Raw genomic sequence first — 22,093 nt, forward strand, 5'->3', positions numbered from 1 at the left:
AGATGGAGTATTTCCATCAGGAACCCCTTTTAAAGATGGAGTGTTTCAATGGGGAACACCTTTTAAAGATGGAGTATTTCCATGAGGAACAGCTTTAAAGATGGAGTATTCTATCAGGGACCACCTTTAAAGATGGAGTATTTCCACTGGGGACTGCTTTTGACCCAGCATGTTTTTCGATTAAATGTTTAAAAAATAATAATGCCATATAATTTTGAAAGATGTGGTCATTACACTCAGTAATAGAGGATGTTAGGCTTTATGTCGATAATTCTGAAGATTTACCATCCTCAGAGTGAAGACATTTTTCTTCATCTCAGTCCGAGATCATTAACCCGTTACGCTGAGGCTATGCCCTCTTGGGGCCAGCACTGTCGTGGTTATAGCCACGGCCTGGACAACTCAGGGGTCTGGAGATGTGAGTTCGAGTCCCACCCATGGCATCTAGGAATTGTTTCAAATTTAATTAATTAATTAAGATCTCATTTGTATTAATTACCATGAAAGTGGCATTAATTATTGTTAAAAACCCGGAACAGAAACAGAAGTTGCTGGAAAAGCTCAGCAGGTCTGGAAGCATCTGTGAAGAAAGAAAATCAGAGTTAACGTTTCGGGGCCGGTGACCCTTCCTCAGAACCAAAACATTAACTCTGTTTTTTCCTTCACAGACGCTGCCAGACCTGCTGGGCTTTTCCAGCAACTTCTGTTCTTGTTTCTGATGCACAGCATCCGCAGTTCTTTCGGTTTTTATTGCTAAAAACCCATCTGGTTTGCTCATGCCCCTTTAGGGAAGGCAATCTGCCGTCCTTACCCCAGTCTGGGCCTACGCGTGACTCCAGACCCCATAGCGACTTTTAACTCCTGGCTGAAGCGGTTGAGGAAGACACTGGGTTGTGTTCAACGCAACAGAACATTGTGGATATAACTACAACAACACCCGTTTCCAGGGCAATAATTTGCTCACATCTCAATGTTGACAATTTAATAAGATTCTTCAGGCAGGACAGTGCTGTTTCTCAGTGTCTCTCTATCACAGGCAGTTACCTGAATCAGCCTGTTCGGGAGCTCTGATTGATATGTATCAGCCCCTTGCTGCCACTTGTCTTTTTCTGCGATAAGCTCCTCATCCATGCTTTTCGTTATCTGCGCCTATGAAACACAAGCCGCGTGAAACAATTAGAAGGATCTTTTGCCCGTGTTTGGGCCCGGTCGGGTGACAGACAGCAGGGCTGAGGAATCGGAACGCAATCCAGATTCTCCGAGCTCTCCCAGGTCGGGTGTGTGGGATAATCGTGCCCTACCTACAAATGAACCCCACTCTCTGCCTCCTCCTCCTCCTCACCCTCTCGTTCCTTTATCTCCAGAAGTAGTCTTACACCCAGCTGACGCTCTCTAATTCTCACAAATCTCCAATAAATTGGGAAGACCCTGCAGGTAACTCCAGAGTCAGATGCTCCACATTTAAGTCTCACTCCAGCACCTGACACCTAAGGGTTTGAATCCCAACATGGCAGATGGTATTCTGAATTCAATTTTTAAAATAATCCGGAATTAGGAGTCTAATGATGACCATGAATCTATTGTCGATTGTCAGGAAAAACCCACCTGGTTCACTAATGCCCTTTAGGGAAGGAGACTGGCATCTTTACCTGGTCTGGGCCTACATGTGACTCCAGGCCCACAGCAATGAGCTATTTTCCCTGTACCACCAGAGACTGAGGGGTGACTTATGTAGAGGTTTATAAAATGATGAGGGGCATGGACTGCCAAGGTCTTTTCCCCAGGGTAGGGGAGTCCAAAACCAGAGGGGCATAGGTTTAAGGTGAGAGGGGAAAGATTTAAAAGGGGCCGAAGGGGCAACTTTTTCACGCAGAGGGTGGTGCGTGTATGGAATGAGCTGCCAGAGGAAGTGGTGGAGGCTGGTACAATTACAACATTTAAAAGGCATCTGGATGGGTACATGAACAGGAAGGGTTTAGAGGGATATGGGCCAAATGCTGGGAAATGGGACTGGATTAATTCAGGATATCTGATTGGCATGGACGAGTTGGTCTGGAGGGTCTGTTTCTGCGCTGTACATCTCTATGACCCTTAAATGCCCTTTGCAGATGGGCAATAAATGCTGGCCTCATCCCGTGAGTGAATTTAAAAACAAAACCCTGAGTAAAGAAGGTTCTCCTCATCTCATTCCTGCCTCTGTCGCTGACAATCCTGACTCTGTAACCCCGGAGATGGGATACGTTTGAGCCCAATTTCCAGAAGGTTTCGCTGTTCTTGTTTCCCGAAATGTGGGGAAGACTGAGTTTTTTTGTTCTTACCTTCACCAGGGCAATGCATTTATCCTCCAGCTGCTGCATTGTTTCTGCTGGCAGCAATGGTTTAAGCTGTTGCTTTCTGACATGTGCAGCAAGTTCCTCATGGCCTATCACATCTCTGAAAAAATAAACACAAGGGGGAACGTGAAAGTCATGTCCAAGTGGCAGCTGTAGGCCAGTGCCTAACCCTTTCATGGATGCGGGTTCAATTCTGGCCAATCTCAGCTTCAAGTATAGTACTGAAGGGGTGTCAAACTCTGTAGTGACTGGGACAAGGGCCAGATGGATCCACTGACTGTGAGATCCCAGGTTGGGGCGGTTAACCTGGGCCAATCAGGGAGTCCTGGCTGACATATATGAACAGGAGTGTCAGGGAGTCTCCTCCCTCTAGGTCAGAGCCCAGGGACATGCAAATAAAGGGTGACTTGGTGACAGGATACCACCCCCCCATCCCGTGCTGTTACTTCGATTTCCTAAAAGGTTATTTTAAACCGAGGCCTGTCACGATGATTGTAAACCAGATATCTCTCAACCAATGGGACAAGACGTCAGTCCTGAGGAAGGGTTGCTGGACCTGAAATGTTAACTCTGCTTTCTCTCTCCACAGATGCTGCCAGACCTGCTGAGGGCACTTTGTATGGTACAATCTGCCTGAATGGCACTCACAACAACACTTGTCACTGTATCTCGGTACACGTGATCGCGATAAATCAAACTCAATTTCTGTTTCTGTTTCAGATTTTAGAATCCGCAGTTTTTTCATGTTTTTTTACCCCCCCACAGGACCCCATGATCTGACGATTCCCCCCCCCATGCTGTTTGTGGGAGCTTCATGTGCAGCCAATCAGCTGTCACCTTCCCTGGTTACGAAGTGGCTACGTCTCGGGAGTATGTTGTTTGGTTGGCGGGGGGGAGCGGAGAGGTTGTGAAAGGCGCTACGTAAATGAAAGGCTCCCTTTGCCAGCCACAAAAGCCACCTCAAAGAGGGTTCAGGTTCTATAGAAGCCAATGGTCATGTGGTACAACTGACCCCCACCCCCATTAAGGGCATGGGCACTGGACGTAAGAACACAAGGAATGGGAGTAGGAGTAGGCCCCATCTGGCCCCTTGAGCCTGCTCCGTCATTCTATAAGATCATGGCTGATCTTTCTCGTGAACTCAGCTCCAGTTATCTACCCGCTCACCACAACCCTCGTTCCTTTACTGTTCAAAAATCTATCTTTGCCTTAAAAGCATTCAACGAGGAAGCCTCAACTGGTTCCCTGGGCAGGGAATTCCACAGATTCACAACCCTTTGGGTGAAGAAGTTCCTCCTCAGCTCAGTCCTAAACCTGCTGCCCCTTACTTTGAGGCTATACCCCTTAGGTTCACCCACCAATGGAAGCAACCTGACTGCTTCTATTCCTTTGATAATTTTACATGTTTCTATAAGACGCCCCTCATTCTTTCAAATTCCAAAGAGTACAGCCCCAGTCTACACAATCACTCCTCATAAGCCAACCCTCTCAACTCTGGAATCAACCCAGTGAACCTCCTCTGCACCCCCTCCAGTGCCAGTACATCCTTTCTCAAGGAAGGTGACCAAAACTGTGGCTGGGCTGATCGACCACCCAGTGGAAGGCGGCATTCCCCAATCGGCCACTCACTGTTCCACATTTTTCATATCTTCTAACCAACCTGTTCAAAGGCATTGAACCCATGCTGTTGGCATCACCCACCAGTTATCATAGAATCCCTACAATGTGGAAACAGGCCCTTCGACCCAACAAGTCCACACTGACCCTCAGAGCATCCCACCCAGACCCATCCCCCTATAACCCAACTAACCTGCACATCCCTGAACACTATGGAGGTAATTTAGCACGGCCAATCCACCCTAACCTGCACACCTTTGGACTGTGGGAGGAAACCGGAGCACCCGGAGGAAACCCACGCAGACACGGGGAGAATGTGCAAACTCCACACAGGCAGTCGCCCGAGGGTGGGATCAAACCCGGGTCCCTGGTGCTGTGAGGCAGCAGTGCTAACCACTGAGCCATCATGCCACCCCTGAGTTACCTGGGATTTAGAAGAGTCGGAGGAGACCATATTGAAACACAAAGGATCCTAAGCGGTCTTTACCGAGAGAATCTGGAAAGAATGTCCCCCCCACCTGTGGAATCTAGAACTCCAGGGTTCATGGTTTAAAAATAAAGGATCATCCCCCTGCCTCAGAGATGAGGTGAATTTGTGTCCTGTCAGACGGTGATGTGTCTTTGGAACTCTCTTCCACAAAAGGTGGTGGAGGAGAGTGTCTGAAAATTTTTTAAGGTGGTGGTGGATCGATTCTAGTTTAGAAAGTGGGTGAGAGGTTGCTGGGGGAGGGGAGGACTTGAGTTGACGATGAGATCCGCCGTGATTTCATTGATTGGTGGAGCAGGTCCGAGGGGCTGAATGGCTTGCTCCTGGTCCTTGTTTTGGATGTTGCTCTAGAATGTTCAGCTCAGCCAAATCATGGCTGATCCTCCACCTCATACTCCCCACATTGCCTCAGTGCAGTCATTGCAACTGATGCCACCAACATCCCCCCCTCGCCCCCAAGGAGCGAGATGGCTAGTTTCCACCGTTATCCAATGATACTCCCCTTTATTACGACGATGGACGCCAACTGCCAATGGCCGCTCAGTTGGCATTCTTAGCAGGGCCAGGGACACTCTCACCTGATATAATCGTTGTGGCACCATTGGAGGAAGCTGTAGAGTTGCTGAATTTCTAGATCATTCTGGGCCATCTCGGCGAGGCAGGAAGAAACCACTTCGTGGTAGCTGTTAACGTAGACATTGAACGCATCGTAATCCTTCGGGTAGGCCGCAACTTGGTTCTTTCGGATGAAGATCAAGTCATTTGTGACCTGCTCTTTGAGGCTCCTCAGACGCTGGGCCATCAAGGCATCGGCCTGGCAACGGGACAATCTCTCAACCACCGAATCCCTCACCATTTTCCGCCACTTCCTCCGCAGCTGCCTGGGCCTGGGGCCATCGGTGCCCCCAGGGAGCCCTCCACAGCTGGCCCATGCCCTGTCCACCTTCTCCTCCTCCTCAATGGTCTGCACCAGCTGCTCCAGGTGCGTCGCCTCGAGGGTTTGGCTGAGGGACTCAGCCACGATCTTCTTCAGCTCCCCCTCCAGCTCCTTGTAGAGCAGTTCAATGTCCTTCGCCTTCCTGCCCCCGTCCTTACCCCCATCAGTGGTCCTCACCCTCTCGCACTCCTCCTCCAACTCCACGATATGGCTGTCGGCCAGCACCAGGTCCCTCTTCTCGATCAGTTTGTGGATCTCGAGCACTGTACGAGAGGAAATGGAAACATTAACGGCTTGGAACGCTCAACCCTTGACCACCATAATCCCAACTAGATTCCGTTCCAAGAAACCACAGAGTCTAAGGATACAGGGGTAGGACTGAGATGAAGAGAAATGTCTTCACCCGGGGAGTAGACAGCCTGTGGAATTCTTTGCCATAGAAAGCCAAAAATTGAATGTTTTAAAGGAGTTATTTTTTTACAATTCATTCATGGAATATGGGTATCGCTGGCTAGGCCCAGCATTTATTGCCTGTCCCTAGTTGTCCCTTGAGAAGGTGGGGGTGTGTAGTGGTTGTAACGAGGTCAGCCAGATTTGATTTGATTTACAACTGTCACATGTACCTAAGTACAGTTAAAAGTTTTGTTTTGCATGGAGATCACAACATATAAGGATCGTTGTGTAGGCGATCAGAGCGAGGGATTTTATTTTTCTTATTCATTCATAGGATAAGGGCATTGCTGGCCAAGCAGCATTTATTGTCCATCCCTAATTACCCAGAGGACAGTTGAGAGTCAACCACATTGCTATGGATCTGGAGTCACATGTAGGCCAGACCGGATAAGGATGGCAGATTTCCTCCTCTAAAGGACATTAGTGAACCAGATGGATTTTTCCAACAATTGACAAGGGGCTCATGGCCATCATTAGATCCTTAATTCCAGATTTTTTTCCTTTATTCATTCATGAGATGAGGGCATCGTTGGCCAGGGCAGCATTTATTGCCCATCCCTAATTGCCCAAAGGGCAGTTCACAGTCAACCACATTGTCTTGGGTCTGGAGTCACATGCAGGCCAGACTGGGTAAGGATGGCAGTTTCCTTCCCTAAAGGACATTAGTGAATCAATGGGTTTTTCAGACAAACAGCAATGGATTCATGGCCATCATTTGACTCTTAATTCCAGATATCTTACTGAATTCAAATTCCACCATCTGCCAAGGTGGGATTCGAACCCAGGTTCCCAGAACTTTATCTGGGTCTCTGGATTAACAGGCCAGCGATAATACCATCCAGCGAGGGAAATAAAGTTACGACTGCAGAGAAAAAAGCGAGATTGACATTAGACTTGAAATTTGAGAGGCCCATTCAGAAGTCCAATAACAGCAGGGAATGAACTGTTCTTGAACTTTGGATCTTGTAGAATATGAGTTCCCTGATTGGGGCTGTTAAGCTGGTCCAATCAAGGAGCCCTGGCTGACAGATATAAACAGGAGTGTCTCTCTGAGAGCTGGCTGCGGATGAGGCCTTACTAAAGTTAAGGACTGTCCATCTTGGTGATAAGATACCAGCCTCTGTGGAGTTATTTCAGGGGTGAGCTGCCTTCTTGAACCACTGCAGTCTCTGGGCTCTGGGTTGACCCAAAAAGGTGTTAGGGGAGGGAATTCCAGGATTTTGATCCAGCGACACTGAACAAACGGTGATATGAGAGATAGTTATTAGGGATAAAGAGATCAAAGTGTAGGGCAGGTGGTGGTGGGGTGGGGGGGGCGGGGGTAGAAAGTGGGAACAGGAGACCAAATTGGATGATTAGCCATGATCCTATTGAATCGGGGAGCAGGCTCGAAGGGTCAAGTGGCCTACTCCTGCTGCTGTTTACTATATTTCTGTATAATTCTCTGCTGTCCTACTTTGAGAAATGTACTCTTCCTGTTCCTCAGTTGACGCTGAGTGAGAGGTCACTGGGTCAATTCTCCCTTGCTCTTTGATATTTGCCCCAGTTGCACTGTTTGGAAGTGGCGCACCTGACATTGTCACCTCCGCTTCAGGCGAAGATGTTTCTTATGACTTAAACTGATAGCCCTGAGTTCCAGACAGCAGTAGCAGTGGGCTGTTCCCCCCACAGGCCTATGCCATCAATGTGAACCAGGCGGAGGGTTACCAGCGAAGGGGAAGTCCTACCTGAGAGAGGTTCCCTGACCTCAGGCACCGTCTCTGTCTTCCTCTCTGCCCCACCCCCGAGCTCCATTTTCTCTGTTGGCGACTCTGCCTTTGGCTTGCCCCATTTGAGGAAGGACATTACCCTCCTGGACGATGGGTCAGCCAGGCTGTCCTTCTCACTCCCGTCTCCGAGCTTCACTGGTGAGGCCAGCTCCTCCAATCGCAGGCGGCCTGCCTTCTTCTCCTGGCTCTTCCAAGGCGCCTCCGTATCGGAGAGAGGAGATGGGAGTCTGAAGAATGGCTTCTTCTCTTCACTCTGGTCCTCGGGGGGGGACCGGCCTTGCTTCTTGCTCATCTTGAAGGCCTTCTTTAACGACCTGGTCAAAGTGGTGTGCTTCTCACTGCCATTTATCTTGGGCATGGCTGCTTCACCTGATGGCAGGCTTGTGTTAAGCATCTGGATGCCCTCCGCTCCTTCCTCCTCCTCCTCGTGGAACGGGTTTAAGTTCTCTGCAAAGGGATTCATCTCATCGACGGTGTCTTCCTCGAAAGAGTTCATTCCAGCTGGCGTGCTCTTCCCCAGTATACTTTCCTCCTGAAGTCTCACAGGGCCCACCTGAGGTTTGGTGGGACTCAACCTGGATAAGGTGCTCTTCATGATTGGCATTGGATAGCTGGATGGGCACTCCCTGGGCAGAGAGAGACAGAGAAAAAGAGAAAGAAGCTTTCATTAACCTGTTTTTGCTGTCTTTCTTCACATTGAAGAAGTATTTAGATGTGCACTTACGATGCCAAGGCTATGGCCCAAGTGCTGGAAAATGGTATGAGAACAGTTTCTACAGTGTGGAAGCAGGCCATTCAGCCCATCGAGTCCACACTGATCCTCTGAAGGAGATCCCACCCAGACACACACCCCTACTCTATCCCTGTAACCCTGCACCTCCCATGGCCAATCCACCCAGCCTGCACACTATGGGCAATTTAGCATGGCCAATCCACCCTCACTTACATATCTTTGGACTGTGGGAGGAAACCCATACAGATGCAGGGAGAATATGCAAACTCCACACAGACCGTCCCCCAAGGGTAGAATTGAACCTAAGTCCCTGGCACTGTGAGGCAGCAGTGCTAACCACTGAGCCACACCTATCTGGCATGGACAAGAGGCTCTGTTACATATCTATGTACATATCTATGACTCTACGACCTAACCTGCATATCTTTGGACTGTGGGAGGAGTGTTTCTGACCGGTGCAGACTCGATGGGCCGAAGGGCCCTTTTTGTGTGCTGTAGATCTCTCTGACTCTAAGAGGGTACATTCAGAGCCCCAGACCCCTGAAGAACCCATGGTACTTTGGGACTTGTGGCTGTGTGAGAGATTTCACGCAATCTGGCACCAGGCGTAGGTCAGACTGGGAAGAAACTGCCTCGTGCTTGACAAGTCATATGGCTACGATCCAAGGCTATGCACCATAAAGGTCAAACAGTTACCACGCCTCCATCATTACAAGTTCTGACTAAGCCCCAGGGCTCAATCTTTTATTGAGTTATGAGCCTCATGTAACCAAATGATTTGGATGTGAACATAGGAAGCTTTGGTTAGTAAGTTTGCTGATGACACTAAAATTGGAGGTGTAGTGGACAGCGAAGAAGGTTACCTCAGAGTACAATGGGATCCTGATCAGATGGACCAATGGGTAGCAGATGGAGTTTAATTTAAATAAAGGTGAGGTGCTCCGTTTCGGAAAGGCAAGTCAGGGCAGGACTTATACACTTCACAGAAAGGTCCTGGGGAGTGTTGTTGAACAAAGAGACCTTGGAGTGCAGGTTCATAGCTCCTTGAAAGTGGAATCGCAGGTAGTCAGGCTAGTGAAGAAGGTGTTTGGAATGCTTTCCTTTATTGGTCAGTGTATTGAGTGTAAGAGTTGGGAGGGTCATGTTGCGGCTGTACAGGACATTGGTTAGTGCCACTTTTGGAATATTGCTTTCAATTCTGGTCTCCCTGCTGTAGGAAGGATGTTGTTAAACTTGAAAGGGTTCAGAAAAGATTTACAAGGATGTTGCCAGGGTTGGAGGGTTTGAGCTATAGGGAGAGACTGGATAGGCTGGGGCTATTTTCCCTGGAGCGTTGGAGGCTGAGGGGTGACCTTATAGAGGTTTATAAAATCATGAGGGGCATGGATAGGGTGAACAGCCAAGGTCTTTCCCCAGGTTTGGGGATTCTAAAACTAGAGGGCATAGATTTAAGATGAGGGGGGAAAGATTTAAAAGGGGCAACTTTTTCACACAGAGGGTGGTGCGTGTATGGAACGAGCTGCCAGAGGAAGTGGTGGAGGTTGGTACAATTACAACATTTAAAAGGCATCTGGATGGCTATATGAATGGGAAGGGTTTACAGGGATAGGGGCCAAATGCTGGCAAATGGGATGAGATTAATTTAGGATATCTGGACAGCATGGATGAGTTGGACCGAAGGGTCTGTTTCCATGCTGTGTATCTCTATGACTCTATGAGTGAACTGAAAGAAGACTTGCATTTTGACAGCACTTTATTTTAATCAGCACCAGTCTTCTCAAAGTACGGAAACAAAATATTTTCAGAAAGTGGGAAATGTGGCAGCCAATTTGCACAGACCAAAAACTGCAACGGGATAATGAGTAGATCGTTTGGTTTTGTGTGATTTATAAATATAGGACAGAACTGCCTGTTCTCCTTTGAAATAGCAGGCAGTTTAAAATCTCACCCAAGTGACAGAATCATAGAATCCCTACGGTGTGGAAACAGGCCCACCTCGACTCTCCGAAGGGCATGACAACAGCGCATCGCACCCTCACTGCTGCACCATGAAGGGGTCACAATCTCTGAGGCAGGATTTGGGACAGAACTCCTCAAACCAAGAGGTGCCAATGTACCGACTGAGCCACAGGCACCTTCCCCGATTGTTAACTGCTGAATAAGTAACATATATCTCTGTAAAAATACAGGTTTATACCTGCAAAAATGTTCAGAAACAAGCTCTTAAGGATGCAGAGTAGGGTATTTAGGACTGTGATGAAGAGAAATGTCTTTACCCAGAGAGTGGGGTGCCTGCGGAAGCAGGCCATTTGGCCCATCAAGTCCATACCCACCTTCCAAACAGCCAGACCCAATTCCCCCTACACTATCCCTGTAACCATGCATTTCCTATGGCTAACCCAGCTAACCTGCACACAATGGGCAATTTAGCATGGCCAACCCACCCTAACCTGCACATCTTTGGACTGTGGGAGGAAACCCACGCAGACACGGGGAGAATGTACAAACTCCACACAGACAATCACCCGAGGGTGGAATCAAACCCGGGCCCCTGGTGCTTTGAGGCAGCAGCGCTAACCACTGAGCCACTGTGCTGCCCAGAACTCTCTGCCACAGAAAGCAGTTGAGGCCAAAACATTGAATGCTTTCAAGAAGGAGTTAGATATAGTTCTTAGGGAATCAAAGGGTATGGGGTAGAAAGTGGGAACAGGGGACTGAGTTGGATGATCAGCCATGGTCATAATGAATGGCAGAGCAGGCATGAAGGGCCGAATGTCTTGCTCCTGCTCCTGGTTTCTATGCTCATTTCACCATCTGATCGAGTTGCAAAATTCTCCAAATCTACTGTATCAAAGATCTTTCAGTATTTTAAGGACTTCTATCAGGTCATTCCCCAGCCTTCATCATTCCCAGCCTGATCAGCCTCTCTGGATCAAACGTTATGCTGTGTGGGTCTGATAGCATTGTTGAAAAATCGCTTGTCTCTGCCCTGGTGTGTTCGTATTGTTTTAATGACGCAGGGACCACGAGTACCCAAGGTGTTGTCCAAACAAAGTACAAGCAGAGCAGAACTGTAGTCAGCTTTGCACACATCCAGAGATTTTATCAAAGAGTTGAAAGTCAATAGGGGTCTGAACGCAGTAAACAGGGACATGGAATGCCAATGGCAGAATTCCAAAACATAAGAAATAAGAGCAGGACTGGGTCACTCAGCTCATCAAGTCCATTCTGCCGTTTAACAGGATCATGGTGGTTCTGATTGTCTCCATCCCACCATGCCGTCCTCCCTGACCTTTCACCACCCCCTTCACTCATCAAGAACCCACCAGCCTAACATTGGTTCACTTAGCTGAGCTTCCTGGCATTGCCCCAGAATAGTTTCAGAATATAATGGTGTCAATTTAAGACTGAGACGAGGAGGAATTTCTTCTCTCAGAGTGTTGTGAGTCTTTGGAATTCCTTGCCACAGAGAGCTGTGGGGGCAGAGGCCTCATGTATATTTAAGGCTGGGATAGATAGATTCTCGATCAATCAGGGAATCAAGGGTTTTGGGGAAAAGGGGCAAGAAAGCGAATATGAGGAATGTCAGATCATCCATGATCCTATTGAATGGTGGAGCAGGCTGGAGGGGCTGAATGGCCTGCTCCTGTTCCTATTTCTTGTGACCTCACACCTCTACATTGGCATCACACTGAAGCAAAGCCCAGTTCATGGCCGTCAGCTCGGGAACCTCTACAATGTCCTGGCCTGACTTCGCAATGCTGTAAGCCAGTCATGTACTGTTCATATCACAGTATCTACCAGTGGAATTAGCAAGAGGTGGTCAGAGTGGGGGGGGGCTGGGTGGTTTATGGAGGAGAGGGAGGGAGGCAGGTTTGACACATGATCCTTTGATGGAGATGCTGTCTGATGTTGGCTGTGCCATTTAGCCTTAAATCACCGCCGATCCCAGCAAATGGCCAGTGCTGTGAGGTACCAGAGTCATAGAGTCTTACAGGCCCTTCGGCCCAACACGTCCATGTCGACCAGGTATCCCAAACTGAACTTGTTCCATTTGCCAGCATTTGGCCCATATCCCTCTAAACCCTTCCTATTCATGTACCACCCAGATGCCTTTTAAATGTTGTAATTGTACCAGCCTCCACCACATCCTCTGGCAGCTCATTCCATACATGCACCACCCTCTGCGTGAAAAAGTTGCCCCTCAGGTCCCGTTTAAATCTTTCCCCTCTGACCTTAAAACTGTGCAGTCTTGTTTCGGACTCCCCTACCCTGGGGAAAATATCCTGGCAATTCACCATATCTATGCCCGTTATGATTTTATAAACATCTATAAGGTCAGGCTCCGATGCTCCAGTGAAAAAAGTCCCAACCTATCCAGTCTCTCCTTATAACTTTAACCTTCCAGTCTCCCTAACATCTTTGTAAATCTTTCTTGCAACCTTTCCAGTTTAATAACAGCCTTCCTGTAGCAGAGCGACCAGAATTGTAAGCAGTACTAAAAATATGGCCTTACCGATGTCTTATATAGCTGTAACATGATGTCCCAACTACTGTACTCAATGAAAACCAAAAGAACTGCTGTAAATCAGAAACAGAAACAGAAATTGCTGAGAAATTGTGAACTCTGAGGAAGGGTTACTGGACCCGAAACGTTAATTCTGATTTCTCTCCACAGATGCTGCCAGACCTGCTGAGCTTTTCCAGCAACTTCTGTTTCTGTGCTCAATGCTCTGACCAATGAAGTGGAGACGTCACCTCTTGTATACATTGATAAAATCTTTAATTATTCGGGAAAACGACTTGAGAGGAATCTAGATTTTGCATTTTAATCCTTCCGAACTGATTAAAGATTCAACAAGACGGTTGCTATCTTTCTGGTTATAAATTCTGTGTCTTATACCCTCTCTCTCACACTGTGCCTGAGGACGGATCTGAGCTCCGAAAACTTGCATGTTCAAATAAACCTGTTGGACTGTAGCCTGGTGTCGTGTGATTTTTGACCTTGACTAATGAAGGCAAGCGCGCCAAATGCCTTCTTCACCACCCTGTCTATCTGTGACGCCACTATCAAGAAACTACGTACTTGTACTGCTCGGTCTCTCAGTTCAAACTGTCCCCCAACAACAACAACAAGAACACCTCTTTGTATAGCGCCTTTGAAGCTGCAACAATTCCCAATGGAGTTTTGTGGTGTAAGTGCTGGCCAGACTGGGAACTCCCACGTCCCGAGCTCCAAAGAACCACGGGAAAACCTTCAGTAGGGTCACCCTTTTACATTGGGGGATTGGGGGGGTGAGGGGGTGCTAGGGGAATGCAGTTAGTGAGTGAGGAAGGGTTGGAGAAGTCGGGAGCGTCACCTTTACAATCTGAGTGAGAGCTGTCTGAGGTCAGGCACTACTCCTTCACACAAAGCTGAGACCAAATCCGCATCTTAATATCTCCAATCTCCAAACCAGTAGAACCTGTCAGTAGTGAGGGTTGGGGTTGGGGTTGGGGTTGATGTCAATTGAAAATGTTAGAACTGAGGCAGATTGGTGGCATGTGCAAAGAACCGTAAGAACTGGGAACAGGCCATTCGGCCCCCTCGAGTCTGTTCCACCATTCAATAAGATCATGGCTGATCCCACACTCCTCACAAACACTTTCCTATTCCTTCACCCATAACTACAAACGTGATCTTACCGATGTCTTATACAGCTGTAACATTAGGGATGGGCAATAAATGTTGGCCAAGCCAGCAATGTCCACATCTCATGAGCAAATGTTTAAAAAAAATTCAATTCAGGGTTGATGGTAAGCAGTTGGCATTAATATAGACAGGAGGGAGGTGATGGCACAGTGATATTATTGCCAGTCTATTAATCTAGCTAATGGGGACCCAGGTTCAAATCCCGCCATGGCAGATGGTGGAAATTGAATTTAGTAAAAATCTGGAATTAAGAGTCTAATAATATATTGTCGGGGAAATGCTGTCTAATTGACTAATGTTGGAAATCTGTCCCAGTCTGACCTACACGTGACTCCAGATCCCCACTGCAATGGAGTTGACTGGGCAAGCAGAGATGAGCAATAAATACTGGCCTAATTCCATGAATGAACTGAATACAGGTCACCCATGCTCCATTGGTCAGGCTTGAGGGGCCAAAGACCTTTTTTTTTCCTTTTAATCCTTCACAGGATGTGGGCATCACTGTCTAGGCAGCATTTATTGCCCATCCCTAATTGCCCAGAGGCCAGTTAAGAGTCAACCACATTGCTGTGGGTCTGGAGTCACATGTAGGCCCAGACCAGGTAAGGGATGGCAGTTTCCTTCCCCTAAAGGACATTAGCAAACCAGATGGGTTTTTCCCCTGACAATTGACAATGGATTCACAGTTATCACTAGATTCTTAATTCCAGATATTTTTTATTGAATTCAAATTCCACCATCTATCGTGGTGGGATTCGAACCCAGTTCCCCAGAATGTTATCCGAGTCTCTGGATTAACAGTCCAGTGATAATACCACTAGGCCATCGGCTTCTCCTTCTACAAAACTAGGTAGGGAATGTGTTCGAGGTGGCTTTTGGGGGAGAAAAAAGAGCTTTTCGTCTCAACCGTAGTTAGTTGTTATAGCCTTGAGATGACCTTGCATTGAATCAGATTTCTCACAATACCATTAAGATCTGGTCAGATCCAGTCTTGTCTCGTCACGCCATGCCATGTCGAATTCATCTTGTTCTAGTTTATCCCTTTCCTTCTATTGTTAATAGTTGTCTGATCGATAACAATCTGCATTGCACTCGATGTGGAAATCAACCTGATATCAACGCGAAAGCGTAGGTTTCGAAAATAAAATTTATGGTTCGCGTTCAATTCTAATCTAGAAATATTTGCAAGATTATTAGCGAATGGGACTCAAAAGTTGTGAAAGAGATTATCACCCAGATATATTGAGCTTTTAAATATCATTTAAAGGTGAGACATGCAAGACAAATAGTGGCTGAGGTTGCAAATTTAGTGGCTGTCTCAAATTCCTGAGGAATCGTGGAATTTGAGATGTGATCTCTTCTGGGTTGCATCTCAGACTGTGGGCAATTGAAAAAAGGCAGTTCTGTTCAAAAAAACATGTTTGTGTTTTTCCTTTCCAGGAATATGCGAAAAGAGATTAAATAAAAACCCTGAAATCCCTGGTTTCTGTGTACCTGAGTCAGCAGCACAGAAAAGGACAGACAGCTAAGAACTTGCACTAGACTCCCCTGTGCGTGCTGGGTTAAAAACAAATCCCTCTAATGACTAAATATTGGATTACAATTTGTTGCCTGGGCTGGAGCGATTTAGCTAAAAGATGGATTAGACAGTCTGTGGTTGTTCGTCTTTAGAGCAGAGAAAGCTAAGGGACGACCTGACTGAAGAGTACAAAGTTTTGAGGGGCATAGATAGAGAGAAATGTTCCCCCTTCATCGAGGAACTTCCAACCACAGTTTTAGGGTGGAGAGAAGAGATTTAAGGGGAGTTGAATAAGTATGTTTCAACCCAGTGGGTATCTGGAACACACTGCCTGAAAGGAGTAGAGATTCTTAAGGAATTATTTAGGTGAGAGTTTGAAGCAGTTCATAGAAGAATTCCTACAGCATGGAAGCCGGTAATTTGGCCCATCGTGTCCACACTAACTGTCTGAAGAGCATCCCACCCAGACACACTCCATCCCTGTAAACCCATATTTCCCATGGCCAACCCACCCAACCTACACATCCCTGGATACCATGATCAATTCACCCAGCTTGTACATCCCTGGGCACTATGGGTAATCTAGCATGGCCAGTCCACCCTAACCTGCACGTCTTTGGACTGTGGGAGGAAACCGGAGCACCCGGAGGAAACCCACGCAGACACGGGGAGAATGTGCAAACTCCATACAGTCGCCCAAGGGTGAGATTTAAACCCGGGTACCTGGTGCCATGTGGCAGCAATGTTAACCACTGAGCCACCGTGCCGACCAAACGGTACAGCATACAAAGGCTTATGAGGTAAGTGCTGGAAAATGGGGTTATAATAGATGGATGTTTGATAACTGGCGAGAATATGATGGGCCAGATGGCCTCTTTCCATATGGTAAATAAACTATATGACTATGAAAATATGTCATCAGCGAAGCCATGTTTGAGGGAAACTGGTCAAATGTCTTTCAGCTAAGGACAGAACCAGAATCACCAAACAACCATTCAACTGCGATAGGTAACATGATCAGAATTATCCTCCTTAATAACCACAATGCTCCCCAAGCTATCCATGATGGATAAGCCAAAACTGATTAGTATATCGTTTTTAGTCATTTGCTTTTTGAACTTACCTCTCATTTCTGATGTGTGTGTTAGTATCTTTGATAACATTTCAGGGTGACACAGTGGCTCAGTGGTTAGCACTGCTGCCTCACAGCACCAGGGACCCGGGATTGATCCCACCCTCAGGCAACTATCTGTGTGCAGTTTGCACATTCTTCCCGTGTCTGCGTGGGTTTCCTCCGGGTGCTCCAGTTTCCTCCCACAGTCCAAAGATGTGCAGGTTAGGGTGGATTGGCCGTGCTAAATTACCCCATAGTGTTCAGGGATATGTAGATTAGGTGGGTTACAGGGGGATGGGTCTGGGTGAGTGCTCTGAGGATCAGTGTGGACTTGTTGGGCCGAAGGGCCTGTTTCCACACTGTAGGGATTCTATGTAAACTAAGCAGCACACTCTTTCTCTAACATTAAGGTAGCTGTAAATTAATACATTTAAAACATAATTACATTTCAGCTGATAAAAGGCACCCATGAGGGAAGGGGTCCTTTTAAAATGAACCTTGTAGCAATTAAGTGAAGGAAGGGTTGAGTGAAGAAGGGGGGACTTCTGGGAGCATAACCATTTGGGAAAACCCATTCCGAATTGGTGAGCCTCACCCAGGGACTGGTTATAACATGCTGAATTGCTCTGCAGAGAGCCAGTATGGAAACAATGGGCCAAATGGACCCGTGCTGAACTTCTGTGAATCTGTGAACTCCCGACTACTGAGCAGGGAAGATATCCATCCCCCCCCACCACCTCTGTGCCTCACCCCTTGCTGCTGTTCCTAGGCCGGTAATGTTTTATTTTTCAACTTCATCTCCCTGCACAGAAATTTCTTTAGGGCATCACCTGCCTCCCTCCTATTCTCTGCAGGCTCCTCGAGCCTAGAACACCCCCCTGGGGTCACTTTGCTACTGCACAGGTGCTACGTAAGTGCACAGTGTTGTTGCATACCCTTCGATATTTCAAATCCTGCCTGGCCCCTCTGATTTCCGAACTTATCACAGTAATTTTCTTGTCAGTCCAGCATCAGCCCTCATTAACAAAAGCATTGCTTAAAGCTTATGTCCCATGTGATTTCTCGGTATTGTACCTTAGTCAGATTGTTGATGTGTTCACTTGCTTTTGGCTGTTAGTTGCCAAGTCTCATGGCCCAGGGCCAGCTACTTAAAGTGACACCATCTTATTTCCCAGGGGAATTGACTTCTTAAAGAGGCCCTGCCTTCTCTAAAGGTGAACTGTCCTCTGAAAGCTGCACAGTCTTTTCAAAGGGACTCAAGCTTCTTAAAGGGTCCCTGTCTCATAAACAGCGCACAATCTTATTCAAGGTCGAATTGTCATTTTAAAGGGATAATGGCTTCTTAAAGGGACACTGCATTTATGGCTTCAGCTGCGATCTAACTATACTCCAACACACCTCATCGTCACAGAATCACTGAATTGGTTCTGGCGCAGGAAGAGGCCCTTTGGCCCATTGTGTCTGTACCAGCTCCTCTCTATTCTAACCCCTTTTTCGAAGCTTTTGAGCCAGCGTCCTGTGTGCGTTGGCCTTCCGAATGCTGATCTCTATAGGCGTGTCTTGAGGGTTCCAGGTTATACCACCCTTTCAGGCAGATCCCCAACGTCCTGGTGGGGAGGTGATGGCCTAGTGGTACTATCGCTGGACTGTTAATACAGAGACCCAGGTAATGTTCTGGGGACCTGGGTTCGAATCCTGCCACAGCAGGTGGTGGAATTTGAATTCAATAAATATCTGGAATTAAGAATCTAATGATGACTGTGAATCCATTGCCAATTGTTGGAAAATCCCATCTGGTTCACTAATGCCCTTTAGGGAAGGAAACTGCCATCCTTACCTGGTCTGGCCTACATGTGACTCCAGACCCACAATGATGTGGTTGATGCTTAACTGCCCTCTGGGCAATTAGGGATGGGCAATAAATGCTGCCTAGCCAGCAATGCCCTTGTCCTGTGAGTGAATAAAGGTAAAAAAAAAACCTTCTGGCTGACGATCAAATCCCCTGTAAACCTCCTGCTCCTCACTTTAGAACTCTGCTACACCCACTTCCCTCACCACCGCTCCCATCCCTCGTTAGCATTAGGGTCAAACAGCATGGAAACAGACTCTGCGGTCCAACTAGTCCCACCTGCCTGTTCCTGGCCCATATCCCTCCAAACCTTTCCTATTCCTGTACTTATTGTAGCTGTGCCCACATCCACCACTTCCTCTGGCAGGTCATTCCACACATGAACCACCCTCTGTGTGAAAGAGTTGCCCCTCAGATCCCTTTTAAATCTTTCTCCTCTCACCTTAAAAATATGCTCCCTAGTTTTGAACTCCCCAACCCTGGGGGAGAGACTTTTGTTATTCACCCTATCCATGCCCCTCATGATTTTGTAAACCTCTATAAGGTCATGCCTCAACCTCCTACGCTCCAGTGAAAAAAAGTCCCAGGCTATCCAGCCTCTCCTTATAACCCAAACCCTCCATTCCCGGCAACATCCTGGTAAATCTTTTCTGAACCGTCTCCAGGTTAATAATATCCTTCCTATACCAGGGTGACCAGAATTGTCAACAGTACCTCAAAAATGGCCTCACCAGTGTCCTGTACAACCTTTGCATGGTGTCCCAGCTCCTATACTCAAAGATCTGAGCAATAAAGGCACACATGCTAAACGCCTTCTTAACCACCCTGTCTACCTGTGATGCAACTTTCAAAGAACTATGTACCTGAACCCCTAGGTCTCTCTGTTTGACAACACAACCCAGGGCCCTACCATTAACTGTAGAAATCCTGCCCTTGTTTGTTTTACCAGAATGCAATACCTCGCATTATTAAACTCCTTCTGCCACTCCTCAGCCCATTGGCCCAATTGATCCAGATCCTTTTATAATCTTAGATAACCTTCTTCACTGTTGACTATACCATCGATGTTAATATCATCTGCAAACTTACTAAGCATGCCTCCTACATTCTCATCTAAATCATTTATATTACTGATAAAAAACACCACAGGTCACAGGCCTCCACCACCACCCTCTGTATCAAACCATGAAACCAATTTTGTATCGAATTGGCCAGATCTCCCTGAATCACACCTGATCTAACTTTACTAATTAATCTACCATGTGGAACCTTGTCGAAGGCTTTACTAAAGTCCATGTAGACAACATCGACCGCTCTCCCCTCATCTATCCTTTCGCTTGCATCCTCAAAAAAACTCAATCCAGTTTGTGAGACACGATTTCCCACAAACACAGTGACACTGACTATTCCTAACCAGTCCTTGCCTCTCCAAATGCGTATAAATCCTGTCCCTCAGAATCCCTTCCAATAACTTACCCACCACTGATGTAAAACTCAAAGGTCTATAGTTCCCAGGCTTCTCCTTACAGCCTTTCTTAAATAAAGACACACCATTAGCCACCCTCCAGTCCTCCGGCACCTCACCTGTGCCTGTAGATGATACAAATATCTTTGCTAGGGGGGCCCCACAATTTCTTGCCTAACTCCCCACAATGTCCTGGGATACACTTAATCAGGTCCCGGACATTTATCCACCTTTGTGTTTTTTAAGACCTGCAGCACTTCCCCTTCTGTAATGTGAACTGCTTTCAATACAGAGATAACAAGGTGTAGAGCTGGATGAACACAGCAGGCCAAGCAGCATCAGAGGAGCAGGAAAGCTGACGTTTTGGGTCTAGACCCTTTCTTCAGAAGAAGCTCTACACCTTGTTATCTCAGATTCTCCAGCATCGGCAGTTCCCACTATCTCTGCTTTCAATACATCAGTATTTATTTCCCTGAGTTCCCTCGCCTCCATTTCTTTGTCCACAGTAAAATCTGACAGGAAATATTCATTTAGATCTCTCCCATCTCCTGCGGTTCCACGTGTAGATGACCTCATTAATCTTTAAGGGGTCCTATTCTCTCCCAGATTGCTCTTTTGCACTTAATGTATTTGTAGAATTTTTTTGGGTTATCCTTAACCTTATCTGCCGAAGTTATCTCACATCCCCTCTTCGCCTTCCTGATGTTCCCCTTAACAATGCCCCTACAAGCCTTATACTCTTCAAGAGATTCACTTGATCCCAATACCTAATGTTCGCCTGTTTCTAATTCTTGCCCAAAGCCTCAGTATCTTTATTCATCCATTGCTCCCTACCCTTACCCCTCACTCTAACAGGAACATGCAGCCTCTGAACTCTTGTAATCTCACTTTTGAAAGCCTCCCACTCATCAGCCATCTCTTTACCTGCAAACAGTCTACTCCAGTCACCTCTTGAACGTTCCTGCCTCGTACCATCAAAATTGGCCTTCGTCCAAGTAAGAACGTTAACTTTTCTACAAGATCTATCCTTTTCTGTGGCTAGTGGGGAGGCAATGGCCTAGTGGTACTATCGCTGGCCTGTTAATCCAGAGACCCAGATAATGTTCTGGGGACCTGGGCTTGAATCCCACCACAGCAGATGGTAGAATTTGAATTTAAGAAAAATCTGGAATTAAGAGTCTAATGATGACCATGAATTGCTTGTCAGGGGGGAAAAACCCACCTGTCCTTTAGGGAAGGACTGCCATCCTTACCTGGTCTGGCCTATATGTCACCCCAGACCCACAGCCAATGTGGTTGACTCTTAAACAGTTGTCTGGGCAATAAATGCTGAACTAGTCAGTGATGCCCTCATCCCATCAATAAATAAAAAAAATCGAAGCTAACAGAATTATGATCACTGGCACCAAAGTGCTCCCCCACTAACACTTCAGTCACTTGCTCTGCCTTATTTCCCAAGAGCAGGTCAAGGGAAGGAGGAAGGATTTATCTTGATTTATCCTTATCTACAAACTTGAAATTTTGTCCAACTCAGTCAGTTCCCTCGATCAGCCTTGTCTGCTCTCAGGAAAACAATCCTAGGTCTAACCATCATCTCGCTTTCCATCATGATTCTAATCATCAAATGCACATTCAGAGTTCTAAATCAGTCAAAACTTTCCCCTCAATCCCTTACTGTCTCAGACAGGACGCTGTTTAATCATTAAGCTCGATGCTACAGATCTGGGTTTACATTGACTTTGGAGCCTGACTTTGAGCCCCACTGCAGAAAGTGTAACAGCTGCTGTTAAAGGGACCGTCACCTCCTGTCACACTCATCAGACAGAAACAAGGGGATGGGGGCTGGAGGAGAGAGTCAGAGAGCAAGAAAGAAAGAGAACGACAATGAGAGAATATGACGTAAAGTAACAGAGAGCAACTGAGAGATGCAGAATGAGTGAGTGAGAGAAGCAGAATGAGAAAGAGAATGAGTGAGAGAGAGAATGAAAAAGTAAGTGAGTGAGAGAGGCAGAATGAGAAAGAGAGTGAATGAGTGAGAGAGAGGCAGAATGAGAGGGTGAATGAGAGAAGCAGAATGCGAAAGAGAATGAGTGAGTGAGAGAATGAGAAAGAGGGAGTGAGAGAG

At 46.9% G+C, this 22,093-nt stretch overlaps 1 protein-coding gene across 2 annotated transcripts in view; it reads right to left on the reverse strand.

Moving 5' to 3' along the window:
- Window positions 1–22,093, reverse strand: part of LOC109925541 (exocyst complex component 3) — a 48,343-nt gene that overhangs the window by 23,224 nt on the left and 3,026 nt on the right. For both annotated transcript variants that reach the window (XM_048618187.1, XM_048618186.1), the window contains exons 2-5: window positions 7,555–8,222; window positions 5,016–5,637; window positions 2,319–2,433; window positions 1,045–1,149 (exon numbers count right to left, since the gene is read on the reverse strand). In XM_048618187.1, the coding sequence (XP_048474144.1) occupies window positions 1,045–1,149; window positions 2,319–2,433; window positions 5,016–5,637; window positions 7,555–8,200 (1,488 nt within the window). In that variant the 5' untranslated portion in view covers window positions 8,201–8,222. The remainder of the gene's footprint in view (window positions 1–1,044; window positions 1,150–2,318; window positions 2,434–5,015; window positions 5,638–7,554; window positions 8,223–22,093) is intronic.

Source organism: Rhincodon typus, chromosome 39 (assembly GCF_021869965.1).
Source record: "Rhincodon typus isolate 14 chromosome 39, sRhiTyp1.1, whole genome shotgun sequence".
NCBI lineage: Eukaryota > Metazoa > Chordata > Chondrichthyes > Orectolobiformes > Rhincodontidae > Rhincodon > Rhincodon typus.